Source organism: Taudactylus pleione, unplaced genomic scaffold (assembly GCF_031769625.1).
Source record: "Taudactylus pleione unplaced genomic scaffold, aTauple2 ptg000061l, whole genome shotgun sequence".
NCBI classification, from domain to species: domain Eukaryota; kingdom Metazoa; phylum Chordata; class Amphibia; order Anura; family Myobatrachidae; genus Taudactylus; species Taudactylus pleione.
The window spans coordinates 16,412,652-16,431,150 of record NW_028284463.1 but is presented as its reverse complement, the minus strand read 5'-3'; the positions used below and the strand labels follow the sequence as shown (position 1 = coordinate 16,431,150).

The following is an 18,499-nucleotide window of genomic DNA, read 5'->3' as shown; positions in this document are numbered from 1 at the left end:
GCAGCACATATCCCTCCAATTTCTATGAGCTATTCTTTTCAATATCCCATTCATTTAAATAGCCAATTCTTTTTAGTTGGGGTTTCCAATGTGTGTGCTGCATGTAGAAATCCCATTGACATGAATGGTTTATTGGAATAAATGGAGAAACTCCATACATTAAATAAATAAAATCATGTGGGGTCCGCCAGCTAGAAACAAAATCAATATGGACAGCCTATGATAGATGCCACTATTAACAGAGAAATCCACAGCATTGGGTTGCCTTGTCATAGTGGGAACAATCCCAGACATGCGTGGTGCTGAAGCTCTATGAAAGGAGAATCCCCCCCCCCCCAAAACGCCATCCCTTTCATCCCCATCCCCCCAAAAAAGGACAGCGATCCATGCTGAAAAGAGATGGAGATGTGGAGACCAGAATAATGACATTCATTAGTGGTTCCAGTAGTTATACAACGTAAATCAAAGACACCGAAGCAAATAAAAAGATTTTATTGAAAAACTCTTCAACAATGTATCAATGAAAAAAGTTTATTAAATAATTATTATTATATTATTCTTTATTTGTATTCCAAGGGGATGTTCTTCTTGCTATCCATTTGGAATTCTTAATTTGTAATTCATACAAAAACATTGTGATCCAAGCCAGGGATTTCTTCCTGCAGTCCACCCCCATTGCCCAATTGCTCCTGCACATCATATCCTCTCTCATTGCTCCTCTCTCATCACCTGCCCTTGCTAATCAGCATTCATCCACATCTCTCATGTCCCTCCACCCTACACCTACTAGTTTAGCTCCTCTTTTTCTTCTGCACCCTCTCCCCACGCTTCTCTCCAAACTCCTCTGTCTCTCCAGCCTCCTTTTTCTCCCTCCACAATTATTATTTTTTTCACTAGTCGTCACCCATGAACTGTTTTGTTTCCAGCACCCACCTCACTCACTCACCGGCCGCAGAAGCAGAAGCAAACGTCACACCCACAAATCGCTCTTCCATGTCCTCTTTCTCATTCTGCTCCTTCCGATGACTGCTGGGGATATTCCATTCTTGGGCGTCGTGCAATCCCCATTATCTGCTGATGCTCCTCATTCTAACCCCAAACTTCCCATCCACTATGTACATCCAGCTCCTTCCACCTCATCCACATCTCTCTAATGCCCTCCACATTTCCTGTGCAGTCTGGAACATACAATCCATACATGATGCAATCATTTCAGAGTCCCTCATTCTCCTCTTCATTACAGAAACGTTTCTTACCTCCTCTGTATAACCAATTGTGTCTCCGCTATCTCCATATGGATGAGCGAACAACCAGCCCTTATATATACAATACATATAACATATAACAATAGAGATTAGATTTCTTTTCATCCATTTCCTGCATATTTTCTACATCTATAAATGCATAATTCTACTCAATTACCACCCTTCTGCACAGTTCACACAAAAATTACAGGTGTTCTTTTTCTTTACTGAAACAACCCTTTGAACCTCACATCGACTTTGCTGTGTGTGACTTTTTTTTTTGGTGGCCCAGCATGCAATATGTGGCACTTAACCTTTCAGAACTGTACTCATGCTTCTCACACTCACTCACCCTCACCCATCTTTGACCTTATCTCCCTTCACACTCCTTTCCGCTCTCTTCACTCCGCTAATTAATGCTGCCTCTCCTGCCAACTGATCACTACTTTCCACGACCGCCTCCAAGATTTTGCACATGCTGCTCCCTACCTCTGGAATTCTCTCCACCTCTCTGTAAAACTTCAAATGGGCTCTCAAGACCCGCTTCTTCATCAAAGCCATCCATCTCTCATCCTAAAACTTTGTCCCATGGGAATGGGTATGAAATATCGGCGGCTGTATAGCCGCTGGTTCAAATCCTGACAGGAGAAGGCCGATAGGACAAGATGCCGACTAGCGCTGGTAAGTGCCCTAACCCTCCCCTCTCCCCCCCTAACCCTCCTTTAGTGGTGCCTAATCCTAAAACTCCCAGGGTGGTGCCTAACACTAAGTCCCCCCCGGGGGTGCCTAAACCTAACCCACCCTTCCCACACCCTAAACCTAAATCTCCCAGGAGGGATTAACTAACCCTAACCTCCCCTCCAGTGGTGCCTAACCCTAACCCCTCCTTTCCATAGCCTAACCTAACCCCCCACGGCTAAGTGCTAAGACACCCGGACTTACTTCTTTCGGTCCGGCGTCTGTCTGTCTTCCGGTGTCGGGACGCCTATCTTAAGTCCCCCGTCGGACTTTAGCAGTCGGGATATAGACCGGCGGCATTTAGTCCGCCGATCTATTAACTACATCCTGTCCCATGTTCCCTATCTACCCCATCTGTGTCACCCCTGTCTGTCAACCCTTACCCTTTAGAATGTAAGTTCTCACTCATCCCCCATGTGCTTTTCCTTCCCTTACTATTGCTTCTGCCACCGTAATACTTACATGAGGGTTATGACCACTGTTGTAGCAATGTTTATATACCATGTACTTGTTTTGCATTGTCTTGTACTGTATGTCACTGTTCTGCTCAATAGTTTCTGTACTTTGTTGGGCGCTGCGGAACCCTTGTGGTGCCATATAAATAAAGGATAATAATAAAAACCACCTCATGTATTATACTCCTGTTATCCAATAGATTGTAAGCTTGCGAGCAGGGCCCTATTATCTGTCTGTTATTACCCAGTCTTGTTTATTACGCTTTTGTTCCTAATTGTAAATCGCAATGTAATATGTTGGTCGCATGATGTACGTAAATGTTATTAAATAATCACCCTGCTCTGTTTCAGATACTTAATATGGAAGATGACCAGAATTGGTACAAAGCAGAATTATGTGGTGTAGAAGGTTTTGTTCCTAAGAACTATATAAAAGTAAAGCCCTACCCGTAAGTACAATGATGTGACTCTGTGTGTGTGTAACCCCCACGCCCCCTGACCACCTCCTGTGCATGCCTTGTATTTCTCATGCACCTGTGACTCCGAGTGCCCAGAGATCATCTCTTCCTCCGCTGCTAGGTGCAAACTCAGAACATCTGTTTAGTTTATTGGTATTTCCCTGAAGTCACAGTGGTGAACGTAGGAAACTGAAACCACAACGACCAGTACTGACACTGAAGCACATGGTGGAATATGATTGCTACAGTAGCTTTCAACTGTTAGTAAATTAACTGGCAGTCAGTAAAAAAAACAGTAGTGCTCAGTAAGACTCAGGCACCCTCCAATCACATGATACTGAGACTGCGTAGTTGTAAATACTAAAGCCGCATTTTGTTGCAGTTTCTGCTTCTCATTTAACTTCTGAATAAAACTTGATACATCATACAGGCAGCGCAGTTGGTGTAGTGGTCAGTATTACTGTGTCATAACCCTGAGGTCATACATTCAATTCCAGACCAAGGCACTATCTGTGTGGAGTTTGTATGTGGGTTTCCCCCCACACTCCAAAGACACACAGGAAGGTTTATTGTCTTCTGACAAAAAATAACTCTATTGCCCGTATTCAATTTGAGGAGAAATGGTATACAGTCAGGAAGCCGGCGGACCTAATCCCGACAGCCGGTTTCCAGACTGCTTAATCCCGGCGAGAGTTAAATGACAGGCGTCTAAATCTAGACGCCTGTCATTTTACCGACGCCGGAAAACCCATTCGAAGGGACGCCGGGCACTGATAGCCGCGTGCGTGGGGGGGGTGGAGGGTACAGGTTTAGGGTTCCCGGGGGGGACTTAGGGTTAGGCACCCCCCCGGGAGGTTAGGTTTAGGCTAGGGGAAGGGAGGGTTGGCGTTAGGCACCCCCGGGGGGGACTTAGGGTTAGGCACCCCCCGGGGGACCTAGGTTTAGGCGGCGTGGAAGGGGGGGTTAGGTTTAGGCACTTAGAGGGGGGATTAGGGTTAGGCACTGGGGGGGAAGGTTAGGGTTAGGCACCACTAAGGGAGGGTTAAGGGGTAGAATTAGGTTAGACAATACTTACCTTGCACGATCGGGATTTCCTCCTCTGCCGGGATGCCGCTGTCGGGATTCCAACCGCCGGGCATGGGTCCAGCGGTAAATCATACCAATTCCTTTGAAATATATTCCCGTATTCAATTAGATTGCCTTTTCACCGATGCGAAAAGTCAATGTAAAAAAAGGGGATAATTTTTCGCCAGCCTTTAGCAGGCAAAAAAAATGCAGAATTGGGGTTTAGGGGTGCAGGCTTAAAAACAATAGCCTGCACCCTTGGGAATGCCCCCTTAAAATGATATGTGCAAAAAAAGTAAAAATAAAAAATGGGGACACCCCAAAAAAATATTTCAAATTTTGGGGAGAAAAAAAAAAATAGGGGAACAGTGTTTAAAAATAGCAAAATAGGTTCAGGGGTATTCTGTAATTAAGCGGCAGGTGTTTTCTAGAATAGGCAATTAGCGGCAGGTGCTTTTTTGCTGAATTTTTAAAAAATGCTAGTACCCATTTTCATGTACCCCAAATTTCATGGGACCACTTTTAAAAACGAAAAAAAAAAGCTAAGTGCTCTACTGCATCACTTGTTCAATGTCGGGAAAAAAACACCTGCCGCAGCTATTTAAAAATGCAGAACACATTCTGCAGGGCTAAACGGGGGTACCCAGACTGAACCCCCATGTCTGGACATCTTTAGGAGGGTCCCAGGGACAATTCCCGAAAATTCCCGTTTTTTTGCGAAACTTACCTTTCCGCCGGCTCCCGTTTTCGCACATTCCTAATTGAATACGGGAAACCTCCGATGTGGTGCGAAAAGTCCAGCACTGCCTTTTCGCTCCAAATTGAATACCCCCCTATGTGTCTTTGAGGTAGGGAAAATACATTGTAAGCTCCACTGGGGCAGGGACTGATGTGAATTCCCTATAAAGTTCTGCATTATAGATGTGTGCTATATAATATTATCGTTTTGGTAAAAATGATAGCTGGCAGTGATAATTTACTGATTTTAGGGGTCATTCAGACCCGCTCGCGAGCAGCAGTACGCTCGCAAGCGGGTTGATGTTCCCCACTGCGCATGCGCACGACGGAGGGAGCTCCGTCGTGCGCATGCGCGAGACCCGGGGAGCGACAGGCTTTCCATCGCTCCGGGTCTCGCACGAAAGGGGGCGTGCTGTCGATGTTGATTGACAGCACGCCCCCTTTGGTGGGCGTGCCGGGGGCGTGCCTGCCAGACGGAGGCGTTCCCATGGGAACGCCTACCGTCTGAAGCCGACCCCACTGATAGAGCCAAAATCACTCCAGGGCTTGTGGCTGGGAGACCCTACCGCAGGGTCTCTGTCGCAAGTCCGATGGTTGCGATGGTCAAGACCATCGCGACCATCATCATGGCCGCTCGCATATGCTGTGGGTGGTCACCCACAGCTATGCGAGCGTCCAGGAGGCCGCTCCATTTTCATGGAGGAGGGCCCTGATTCAGAGCGAGCGCTCTGGTCAGAGCGTCCGGCTCAGAATCAGGCCCTTTGTCCACTATTTGGGTATAAAAGTGCTTCTTTTTACCAGTATAATTATATGAATATCCAGCACAATTATAATTTGAGGTATTAGTCCTCGTTTTATTTAGATTGTCTAAGCTCCCAATAACACTTACACCAGGGCTGGAGTTCCTGTCACAGTAAATTGTGGCTGCCATTTTGTTTTCGTGTGTGTGTGTCTGCCATTTTTGTTTTTGTGTGTGTATGGGCGTAACTAAATATTTGCAGACCCCATAGCAAAGGTTTGTAAGGGCCCCTTTGTACCAACCAATTGTGAACAATGTATATGACACATGTAACTTGGACAGGAAAAGTGGGCCACCCTCTGGGCTTTGGGGCCCATAGAATCTGCACATCCTGCTGCTATGGTGGTTACGCCCTTGCTGCTCCCCATACAGTGGGATGAGTTTGCTGGTTCATGGGGGTAAGTGAGAACAGGAAACAATATGGTGGCATATTGGTATAGCATAGCGTATAATAATTTTACATTTAATATATGGGGGCGTTTGAAACTATATGGGCATATGGAGTATAGGAGACATACATCTCTTTGTTGCCAGACCGTGAATGTCATGTACTGTATATATTCTATTGTCGGAATAATTTTTGCTGTGATTATATGGTCAGGTAATATTTCACGCCACAGAGACTCTTGACGATCACACTATGGAAAGGTTTTCATGTTAACAGGTCTCTAACCAGGGGCGTATCTATAATGCGTGCAGGGTGTGCGGGGCACACGGGCCCCTGGGTCCAGGAGGGCCCCGCACTACATACCCTGCACCCATAATATACTTAACTCTCCGGAGTCCCACGTCGGCTCGGGGTTCCGGCACTGTAAAAACATCTGGAAAATGGCCACGGTGGCCATTTCCTGTCGTGTGCGCATGACCTGAGCATGCGCTATAGACTCTGGGCACACTGTAGTGCCCAGAATCTATAGCTCCTGCGCTGGCCACGCACCGCTCAATGCGCTGCCGGCTACTGAATGGAGAGGAGGGGGCCCATGACGGAGACTGCACACGGGCCCCCCTCCTCACTAGAAACGCCCCTGTCTCTAACCCAATATCAAAAGTCTTCAATTATAGCCAGCCCTATACTTATATACCGGTCGCTAATTCCAGGTACTTCCGTCTCCACTAAACCAAGAAAGGGGATTATCCCCGGAGAGAGCAGATAATGGGCTCTATAAGCTCTGGTCTCTCAGATTCATCAAAGCTTTTAAAAAGGAGAAGTGGAGGTGTTGCAATAGCAACCAATCAGATTCTAGCTATCAATTTATACAATGTACTAGATAAATGATAGCCAGAATGCTATTGGTTGCAACCTCCACCTTCGCTTTTTGGATGGTTTGATAAATCTCCCCCAAGCTGGATTCCTGGATAGTTTACAGGAAAGAGAGCAGTAAGGTATGGGAGGAAACCCGCCTGGGAGAGGACATAGGGCGTACTGACAACCCACATGAGACTCCGCTATACTATGTGCTCTCTCCCTGTGAATGGGAAACCTGGATGTACTTATTACATAGGGGGAGATTTATCAAAGCTTGTAGAGAGATAAAGTACCAACCAATCAGCTCCTAACTGTCATATTTCAAACACAGCCTGTAACATGACAGTTAGAAGCTGATTGGTTGGTACTTTATCTCTCCTCACTTTATTTCTCTCCAAGCTTTGATAAATCTCCTCCATAGTGCCTAAGATTATGGGCCTAGCCCTAGGGCCTGATTCAGAGTTGTAAGCTAATTCCGCCGCTGCTGCTGCATCTGTACAAATCTAAGCATCTGCGTAAAATGTTGCAGCATCTGCACAGAAAGACGCAGCATCGGTTGTAGATCATTCGATGTTAGTAGTCCTGAGTAACTATCGTCGTGCAGAATGGCCGAGGGAACTTAGATGCCGCAGCCATGTGTCCTGCGTGTGGGATTGCAGATGCAGGATGTGTCAAGCCCCCGAAACGGTCGCCACACGCCTGTGTTTTTAGCCACCGCTCCCTGTTACCTCCACCAAACGCTCCCTGACCGTCAATCACACTGCGAGCAAAAAGTCGCTGCGGGCGACTATAGTAATGTAACTTGACGCATGCGCAAACAGCCGATAATCGCCCAACTGCGAAAACATCGGCATAGCGTACATCTCTGAATCAGGCCCATAGAGGACAACCATGCAGTCCATCGTCCCACGGCCCCTGCTCTTTTTTTGTGACGTGCGACCGGAGCTCTAGCTTGGCTTTGGGTCAGGTTCTCTTACAATCATATACTCAATGCTAAGGAGGTTAAATGTGACAAGATTTTATGCTCACATTTCATATATTATTTTAACGGCATCCATATGGTATGTAGCATAAATTAGGACCATAGATGTTGGGCTGTGAGCTCACATGTTTTGACCACTACCTCATACGTGCAGTGGCGTAACTAGGGTATTTGGAACCCAGGGCAAGATGAAAAACGGAGCCCCCCTATGTGCATACGCCGAAGTCGTGCGTGCGCCGAAAGGTGGGCGTGGCCGCAATCCACTGTTTCTCATCGCTCTGGGAACATTCCTTTCCATTCCATATGCACCTTAATGCCCCTTGTAGTAGTGCCCCTCTTGCAATGTCCACTGTGGTAGTGAGCCTTATGCAATGTCCTCAGTAGCAGTGCCCATTATACAGTAGTGCACTCTTATACAGTGCCCCCAGTAGTGCCCTTTATGCAGTGCCCCCAGTAGTGGTCCCCCTTATGCAGTGCCCCCAGTGGTGCCCCTTATACAGTGCCTCCAGTAGTACCCCCAGTAGTGCCCCTTATACAGTCCCCCCTTTGCAGTGCCCCGTAGTGTTCCCCCCTAAGCAGTGCCCCTTATACAGTGCCCCCAGTAGTGGTCCCCCCAATACAGTGCCCCCAGTAGTGATATAGTGCCGCTATACAGTGCCCCCGGCCAGTAATGTCCTTTAGATATATAACACAATAAACATACACACAAAAAACACTTACCTGAATCCCCGCTCCTGCCACGCCCGCCGCTGTCCGTTCCGCCGTCCTCCCATTCTGCACTATGGGAGAGATGTCATGATGTCTCTCCCATCACCCACTGCGGGAGCTGAAAGGCGGAGCTCTTGAGTGAGCTCCAGCCCATCTGTCTGACTCATTGGCTGCTGAAACACACCCCCCACCGCCGGGTAGTACGAGTGTGCTACCCAGCGATGGTGTGTGTATTACTGTTTAGTGCGGAACGCAGCGGGCAGCTGTGTGACCGTCCAGTGAGCAATGGACCTATTTGAATATGAAAGTCCATGAGCACCATTGTTGGCTAAGTGTCAGAGGATCATGTGCAGAGCTCTTCCAATCAGAGCTCTGCATATGCTCCTTTGACCCCTAAACTGAGATGTATGCCCACCTCACCCCCATATTCTACAGTGTATGCCCACCTTCCCCCTGCATATTCTATACTGTGTATGCCCACCACCCCCCCATATTCTACAGTGTATGCCCACCTTCCCCCATATTCTACAGTGTATGCCCACCTTCCTCCCGCATATTCTATACTGTGTATGCCCACCTTCTCCCCATATTCTATACTGTGCATACCTCCTTCCTCCCATACCCTGCAGTGTACGCCCACCTTTCCCCATTCTACAGTGTATTCCACCTTTCCCCCATATTATATACTGTGTACGCCCCCTTCCCACCATATTCTGCAGTTTATGCCCACCTTCCTTCATATTCTACAGTGTACGCCCACCTTCCCCCCATATTCTACAGTGTATGATCACCTGCCCCCCATATTTTACAGTGTACACCCACCTTACCCCTGCATATTCTATACTGTGTATGCCCACCTCCTCCCCATATTCTACAGTGTATGCCCACCTTCCCCCCCATATTCTACAGTGTATGCCCACCTTCCTCCCGCATATTCTATACTGTGTGTGGCCACCTTCCCCCCACTCGTATTCTATGGTGTGTATGCGGCCACCTTCCCCCCACTCGTATTCTATGGTGTGTATGCCCACCTTCTCCCCCCATATTCTACAGTGTATGCCCACCTTCCTCTCATATTCTATACTGTGTATGCCCACCTACCCCCATATTCTGTACTGTGTATGCCCACCTTCTCCCCCATATTCTAGAGTGTATGTCCACCTTCCCTCCATATTCTATACTGTGTATACCCACCTCCCCCTATATTGTACAGTGTATGCCCACCTCCCCCCCATATTCTATACTGCGTATGCCCACCTTCTCCCCATAATCTATAGTGTGCATGCCCACCTTCCACCATATTCTGCAGTGTATGCCCTCCTTCCCCCTGAATATTCTACAGTGTATGCCACCTTTCCCCCGTATTATACTGTGTATGCCCACCTTCCCTCCATATGTTGTGCATGCCCACCTTCCCACCATATTCTGCAGTGTATGCCCACCTTCCCACCAAATTCTATACTGTGCATGCCCACCTTCTCCCCATATTCTGCAGTGTATGCCCACCTTTCCCCATATTCTGCAGTGTATGCCCACCTTCCCCCTATATTCTATACTGTGTATTCCCACCTTCCCCCTCCATATTCTACAATGTGTGTGCCCACCTTCCCACGCATATGCTAAGGTGTATTGTTTGCAGGAGTGCTTGGAATTGTATACTATGTGTGCATGTGTGTATTATGAGGCAATAAATTGCTGACACAAAAATAAAAATACATTTGAAAACCAAGGGTAATTCATTTGTATGTTTATAAGCTCTTTCTCTGATGTTTTAAGGGAGCCAGGCGGCGGGGTTGCCAGGATGAGATATATACAGTGGACCCAGTGTGCACGATGTTTGAAGAACTAGGTAGTGGCTAACTGACTGTCCCTATCCCTACCTTAGTCTTTTGGCAGTGATCCATCTTCTATTTCTCCTGGAGAGTCCGGTCCTTCTTCCCTGAAGATACCAACATTTTATCACTTACCAAAAATCCATAAGAGCATAGAGAAACCACCAGGCCGACCCATCATATCTGGAATTGGATAACTTACCTCAAATCTATCTTGGTACATAGATTATATTCTACAGCCACTAGTACAAAAACAAAAAAGCTACCTAAAGGACACCATACATATGTTACAGATTCTGGACACCATAGAATGGAAAAATACATATACATTATGTACTAGTAAACGTTAAATCATTATGCACCTGTATAGGACACAGATCGGGCTGCGATCATGTAAGGCACTACTTATCAACACAAACAGAATTGCCAAACAAACAAAAAACTTCATCATGGAACAAATAGACTACATATTAAATGAGTACTATTTTTTGTACAATGGGAACTTCTTTTTACAAACAAAGGGGACCGCAGTGGGTATATCCTTCGCACCTAGTTATGCGAATCTATTTGTCTCGAAGTGGGAGGTCGATACAATTTGGCATAACAACAAGTTCCGTGATAAAATACTCTGTTGGCACAGATATATTGATGACTTGTTCTTCATCTGGCAAGGATCACAGACTGAACTAGATGAATTTGCTACATACATGAATCAAAATAACATGGGCCTTGAATTTACTACAACCACGAGTAGAGAAAAAGTAGTCTTCCTCGATTTGGAAATTATGATAGAAAACAACACAATCATCACAAGGAATCACCTAGAACGCAGGTTCTCAAACTCGGTCCTCAGGACCCCAAACAGTACATGTTTTCCATGTCTCCACACTGAATCAAGTGAAATAATTAGCTCCACTTGTGGACCTTTTAAAATGTGTCATTGAGTACTGATTACACCTGTGCACCTGCTGAGTGACCTGCAAAATGTGGACTGTGTGGGGTCCTGAGGATCGAGTTTGAGAACCTCTGACCTAGAAGATGTGGATGGAAATAATTACCTCCTGTACAACAGCAACCACCATAAGAAGTGACTAAACAACATTCCTGGGGGACAGCTGAGAAGACTTAAAATAAATTGTGCTAATGAAGAAACATTCCCTATACAAAGTGGAGAGATCAAAGAAAGATTTCTGAAAAAAGGCTAAAAAGAACAAGCACTGGACAGAGATATAGACAAAATAAAACAACTCAATAGAAAAGATACGATCAAATATACGGAGAAACAAAACAAGAAGGATGACATATCCATGGCCTTCATTACCCAACTCAGGGCCTGATTCAGACCCGCTCGCGAGCGCTGAGAGCTCGCAAGCGGTTCGATGCTGGGCCAGTGCACATGTGCACGACGGACCCGGCTCCGTCGTGCGCATGCGCGAGACCCGGATAGCGACGGGCAAGCCATCACTATGGGTCTTGCTACAAAGGGGGCGTTCTGTCGATGGTGAGTGATAGCACTCCCCCTTTGGTGGGCATGCCGGGGGCATGGCTGGTCAGATGGAGGCGTTCCCATGGGAACGCCTACCGTCTGGGGCCGGCCCCACTGACATCACAAGTGATGTCAGTGGGAGTGCTTTTGGCTCTGATAGAGCCAAAAGCACTCCAGGGCTTGCAGCAGACGAGACCCTACCACAAGGGTCTCGTCGCCAGCCCGATGGTAGCGATGGTCTTGACCATCGCGACCATCTTTTTGGCCGCTCACTATAGCTGTGGGTAGTCACCCACAGCTATGGGAGCGGCCAGGAGGCCACTCTAAAAAAGAGAGGGAGGACACTGATTCAGACCGAGCGCTCTGAAAGAGCGTCTGGCTCTGAATCAGGCCCTCAGTTCAAACTACAAACAGGTCGAAGAAATTATTAGAAAAAATTGGAAGGTACTACTGCTGGATGGAGTCTTACAACCAATCATCCCCCAGAATCTGCAAATAATATATAAACTCTGAAACAAAAACTTACACATAAGCTTTATTACAATAGAAGAAAGAAAAAACAATACAGATACAAAAGGATTTCATAATTTTTTAATTGATATGTAGGACAAACAACAGAAAAGAAGACAACAAAACCAACAGTAGTCTTCAAATCAAATCAAACAAAACAAGAATACACAATTAAAGACCATCTCACCTGTGGCACTGAAGGAGTGGTATATCTGCTGGAATGTCCTTGTGGCCTACAGTATGTATACAAAAACGAAAAGAAAAATGAAAACACGTACAGCAGAGCATGTCTATAACATTAAAAGGGGACTAACCACACACAGTGTGTAACAACACTTCCTAGAAGTAAATGAAAAAAAATCCCCATGGACTAAAATACATGGAGATCTAAAAAGTTACCCCACACTGGAGGGGAGGAGACTTGGTGACCGAACTAAAGAAAACTGAAACAAAATGGATATACACACTAGATACTTTAAGACCCAGAGATTTAAATATCGACATAGAACTTAACCCTTTTTTTATAAAAGCCCATAACTCTTTAATCCCCTCCAAAGCTATATATTCCATGGTCCTAAATATCTGTACTTACCTTTATTTTATATACGTATTTTTATATACCTTTATATATTATTGTCTTTTCTTCTTTTTACTAATTTTTATTCTACTTATTTAAATTTTTGCATCATTTTTCCATTTAGAGTCAATGCTGAACACAAGTTGCACCTACATGTGCTTGCCGCTCTATATAAGCAAGGACTTCAGTTTTTTATCAATCTTACTAATAAAGTGTTTTTGAAAAAAACCCTATAAAGAGGAACCACCGTGAGCAACGAGTATCCTTGACAAAGTGTTTACCACACGAAACGCGTTGGGTACTGGGACATCCGGAAATAGCTGGGCCAGAAATGACGTAACGGATTATACTGTGTATGCCCACCTTCCCCCATATTATACTGTGTATGCCCACCTTCACCCCATACTCTTTTTTTTATCATGAATAGTTTTTATTAAAGTTTTGTTCCATTAACAACATGAAAGGGGGAGGGTACAGAAAAAAGAAAACATGAGGAAGGGGGAAAGAAATCAGAGAATGCTGTCAACATAATTAACATCACATAAATAATGAAATAGAGAAACACATATCATATTCACAATACGTATTGCATATAAAAGCATAAACAAGAAACACAAAACCTTCGGTAATAACAATTTTCTCAGTGTAACAGGAGAAAAGAAAAAAACATAATAAGAAACCAACCCATTATTAAGGATCAATTACAATCCAGAAGCAGCGAGGCAGCTTCCCCATCTGTGACAAATTCATGCCATTTAAACCATGTTACCAGGAGTGAGGAGGCCACAGAACAGTATGGGATACCTAATTTCTCTATTTGAAAAGCATATTGGATTTTACATAAAATTTGATGTATGGACGGGAAAGATAAGCATTTCCAATTTTGTGCTATGGCCGCTCTAGCGGTTATCAAAATATGACCTAAAAGATATCTATCAGTATTGTACAGCTCTGAGGGATATAGTATATGAAAGAGAGCTTTGGAAGGTGACTCCTGAAACCGGACGTTAAGAACTTTATAAGCCAGAGCAAATACCTCATGGCAAAGATTTAGTATTTTTGGGCAACTCCAAAATATATGGAAAATATCACCCGACTCCGAACAATTCTGCCAACAAAATTTTGACTGTGAAGGCCATATCTTATGTAGCTTAGTCGGTGTAAAATACAATCTATGTAACAGCTTAAATTGCATCACCTTCACCTCATATTCTAGAGTGTATGCCCAACTTCCCCCATATTCTGCTGTGTATGCCCACCTTCCCCCATATTCTGCTGTGTATGTCCAACTTCCCCCATATTCTGCTGTGTATGCTCACCTTCCCCCATATTCTGCTGTGTATGTCCAACTTTCCCCATATTCTGCTGTGTATACCCACCTTCCCACCATATTCTGCTGTGTATGTCCACCTTCCCCCATATTCTGCTGTGTATACCCACCTTCCCACCATATTCTGCTGTGTATGTCCAACTTCCCCCATATTCTGCTGTGTATGCTCACCTTCCCCCATATTCTGCTGTGTATACCCACCTTCCCCCATATTCTGCTGTGTATGTCCAACTTTCCCCATATTCTGCTGTGTATGCCCACCTTCCCCCATATTCTGCTGTGTATGTCCAACTTCCCCCATATTCTGCTGTGTATGCTCACCTTCCCCCATATTCTGCTGTGTATGCCCACCTTCCCCCATATTTTGCTGTGTATGTCCACCTTCCCCCATATTCTACTGTGTATGCCCACCTTCCCCCATATTCTGCTGTGTATGCTCACCTTCCCCCATATTCTGCTGTGTATGCTCACCTTCCCCCATATTCTGCTGTGTATGCTCACCTTCCCCCATATTCTGCTGTGTATGTCCAACTTTCCCCATATTCTGCTGTGTATACCCACCTTCCCCCATATTCTGCTGTGTATGCCCACCTTCCCCCATATTCTGCTGTGTATGTCCACCTTCCCCCATATTCTGCTGTGTATGCCCACCTTCCCCCATATTCTGCTGTGTATGTCCACCTTCCCCCATATTCTGCTGTGTATGTCCACCTTCCCCCATATTCTGCTGTGTATGTCTGCCTTCCCCCATATTCTGCTGTGTATGTCCACCTTCCCCCATATTCTGCTGTGTATGCCCACCTTCCCCCATATTCCCCCATATTCTGCTGTGTATACCCACCTTCCCCCATATTCTGCTGTGTATGTCCACCTTCCCACCATATTCTGCTGTGTATGTCCAACTTCCCCCATATTCTGCTGTGTATGCTCACCTTCCCCCATATTCTGCTGTGTATACCCACCTTCCCCCATATTCTGCTGTGTATGTCCAACTTTCCCCATATTCTGCTGTGTATGCCCACCTTCCCCCATATTCTGCTGTGTATGTCCAACTTCCCCCATATTCTGCTGTGTATGCTCACCTTCCCCCATATTCTGCTGTGTATGCCCACCTTCCCCCATATTTTGCTGTGTATGTCCACCTTCCCCCATATTCTACTGTGTATGCCCACCTTCCCCCATATTCTGCTGTGTATGCTCACCTTCCCCCATATTCTGCTGTGTATGCTCACCTTCCCCCATATTCTGCTGTGTATGCTCACCTTCCCCCATATTCTGCTGTGTATGTCCAACTTTCCCCATATTCTGCTGTGTATACCCACCTTCCCCCATATTCTGCTGTGTATGCCCACCTTCCCCCATATTCTGCTGTGTATGTCCACCTTCCCCCATATTCTGCTGTGTATGCCCACCTTCCCCCATATTCTGCTGTGTATGTCCACCTTCCCCCATATTCTGCTGTGTATGTCCACCTTCCCCCATATTCTGCTGTGTATGTCTGCCTTCCCCCATATTCTGCTGTGTATGTCCACCTTCCCCCATATTCTGCTGTGTATGCCCACCTTCCCCCATATTCCCCCATATTCTGCTGTGTATACCCACCTTCCCCCATATTCTGCTGTGTATGTCCACCTTCCCCCATATTCTGCTGTGTATGCCCACCTTCCCCCATATTCCCCCATATTCTGCTGTGTATACCCACATTCACCCATATTCTGCTGTGTATGTCCACCTTCCCCCATATTCTGCTGTGTATGTCCAACTTCCCCCATATTCTGCTGTGTATGTCCAACTTCCCCCATATTCTGCTGTGTATGTCCAACTTCCCCCATATTCTGCTGTGTATGCCCACCTTCCCCCATATTCTACAGTGTATGCCCACCTTCCCCCATATTCTGCTGTGTATGTCCAAGTTTCCCCATATTCTGCTGTGTATGTCCAACTTTCCCCATATTCTGCTGTGTATGCCCACCTTCCCCCATATTCTGCTGTGTATGCCCACCTTCCCCCATATTCTGCTGTGTATACCCACCTTCACCCATATTCTGCTGTGTATGTCCACCTTCCCCCATATTCTGCTGTGTATGTCTGCCTTCCCCCATATTCTGCTGTGTATGTCCACCTTCCCCCATATTCTGCTGTGTATGCCCACCTTCCCCCATATTCCCCCATATTCTGCTGTGTATACCCACCTTCCCCCATATTCTGCTGTGTATGTCCACCTTCCCACCATATTCTGCTGTGTATGTCCAACTTCCCCCATATTCTGCTGTGTATGCTCACCTTCCCCCATATTCTGCTGTGTATACCCACCTTCCCCCATATTCTGCTGTGTATGTCCAACTTTCCCCATATTCTGCTGTGTATGCCCACCTTCCCCCATATTCTGCTGTGTATGTCCAACTTCCCCCATATTCTGCTGTGTATGCTCACCTTCCCCCATATTCTGCTGTGTATGCCCACCTTCCCCCATATTTTGCTGTGTATGTCCACCTTCCCCCATATTCTACTGTGTATGCCCACCTTCCCCCATATTCTGCTGTGTATGCTCACCTTCCCCCATATTCTGCTGTGTATGCTCACCTTCCCCCATATTCTGCTGTGTATGCTCACCTTCCCCCATATTCTGCTGTGTATGTCCAACTTTCCCCATATTCTGCTGTGTATACCCACCTTCCCCCATATTCTGCTGTGTATGCCCACCTTCCCCCATATTCTGCTGTGTATGTCCACCTTCCCCCATATTCTGCTGTGTATGCCCACCTTCCCCCATATTCTGCTGTGTATGTCCACCTTCCCCCATATTCTGCTGTGTATGTCCACCTTCCCCCATATTCTGCTGTGTATGTCTGCCTTCCCCCATATTCTGCTGTGTATGTCCACCTTCCCCCATATTCTGCTGTGTATGCCCACCTTCCCCCATATTCCCCCATATTCTGCTGTGTATACCCACCTTCCCCCATATTCTGCTGTGTATGTCCACCTTCCCCCATATTCTGCTGTGTATGCCCACCTTCCCCCATATTCCCCCATATTCTGCTGTGTATACCCACATTCACCCATATTCTGCTGTGTATGTCCACCTTCCCCCATATTCTGCTGTGTATGTCCAACTTCCCCCATATTCTGCTGTGTATGTCCAACTTCCCCCATATTCTGCTGTGTATGCCCACCTTCCCCCATATTCTACAGTGTATGCCCACCTTCCCCCATATTCTGCTGTGTATGTCCAAGTTTCCCCATATTCTGCTGTGTATGTCCAACTTTCCCCATATTCTGCTGTGTATGCCCACCTTCCCCCATATTCTGCTGTGTATGCCCACCTTCCCCCATATTCTGCTGTGTATACCCACCTTCACCCATATTCTGCTGTGTATGTCCACCTTCCCCCATATTCTGCTGTGTATGTCCAACTTTCCCCATATTCTGCTGTGTATACCCCCCTTCACCCATATTCTGCTGTGTATGTCCAAGTTTCCCCATATTCTGCTGTGTATGTCCACCTTCCCCCATATTCTGCTGTGTATGCCCACCTTCCCCCATATTCTGCTGTGTATGCCCACCTTCCCCCATATTCTGCTGAGTATGCCCACCTTCACCAATATTCTACAGTGTCTGCCCACCTTCTCCAATATTCTATACTGTATTCCCACCTCCCCCCCATATTCTACAATGTGTGCCCACTCCCCCCACACACATTCTATATTGTGTATGCCCGCCTTGTTCCATTTAATATCAATTGCCTTTAAAACAAGCAGTCATCACTCCCCATTGTAAATATAAAACTGCTGTGGGCAGGTCACTAGGGGTTACTTACTTTTTCACTGTGCAAAGTGCAGACTCCCTTCTGTTGTGACATACACAGACTCCTCACCTCACTTGCTGTAACACTCGCCGCCTTCCCTAGCTGTCACTGCATGCTAATTGGCTGGCCACAAGGGATGTAGTTATGAGACCATCTAAATCCCGACATCGGAATCCCAGCAAAGGTAAATTTAAAATAGGTGTCGAAATATCGACGCCTAACCTAATCCCGACGCCGAGGACGCCAGCCCGAACGAAGGCAAATCTGGGGAGCCCTTAGCATTAGTCACTAGGGGGGAGGGTTAGGATTAGGGAGTCTGGTTAGGTTTGGGGGTGGAGATTAAGGTTAGGCACCCCTAGGGGGAGGGTTAGGCACCCCCAGGGAGAGGTTAGGCAGCCCCCTGGGAGGGTTAGATTTAGGGAGCGGTAAGGGGGGGTTAGAGATAGGCACCACCAGGGGGTAGGTTAGGGTTATGCACTAATGGGGGAGGATAGGGTTAGGCACCACTACGGGAGGGTTAGGAGGA

At 46.4% G+C, this 18,499-nt stretch overlaps 1 protein-coding gene across 1 annotated transcript in view; it reads left to right on the top strand.

Moving 5' to 3' along the window:
- GRAP (GRB2 related adaptor protein) overlaps positions 1 to 18,499 on the top strand; it is a 112,616-nt gene that overhangs the window by 12,415 nt on the left and 81,702 nt on the right. The window contains exon 3 of the mRNA XM_088464941.1: positions 2,789 to 2,886. Within this exon, the coding sequence (XP_088321067.1) occupies positions 2,789 to 2,886 (98 nt within the window). The remainder of the gene's footprint in view (positions 1 to 2,788; positions 2,887 to 18,499) is intronic.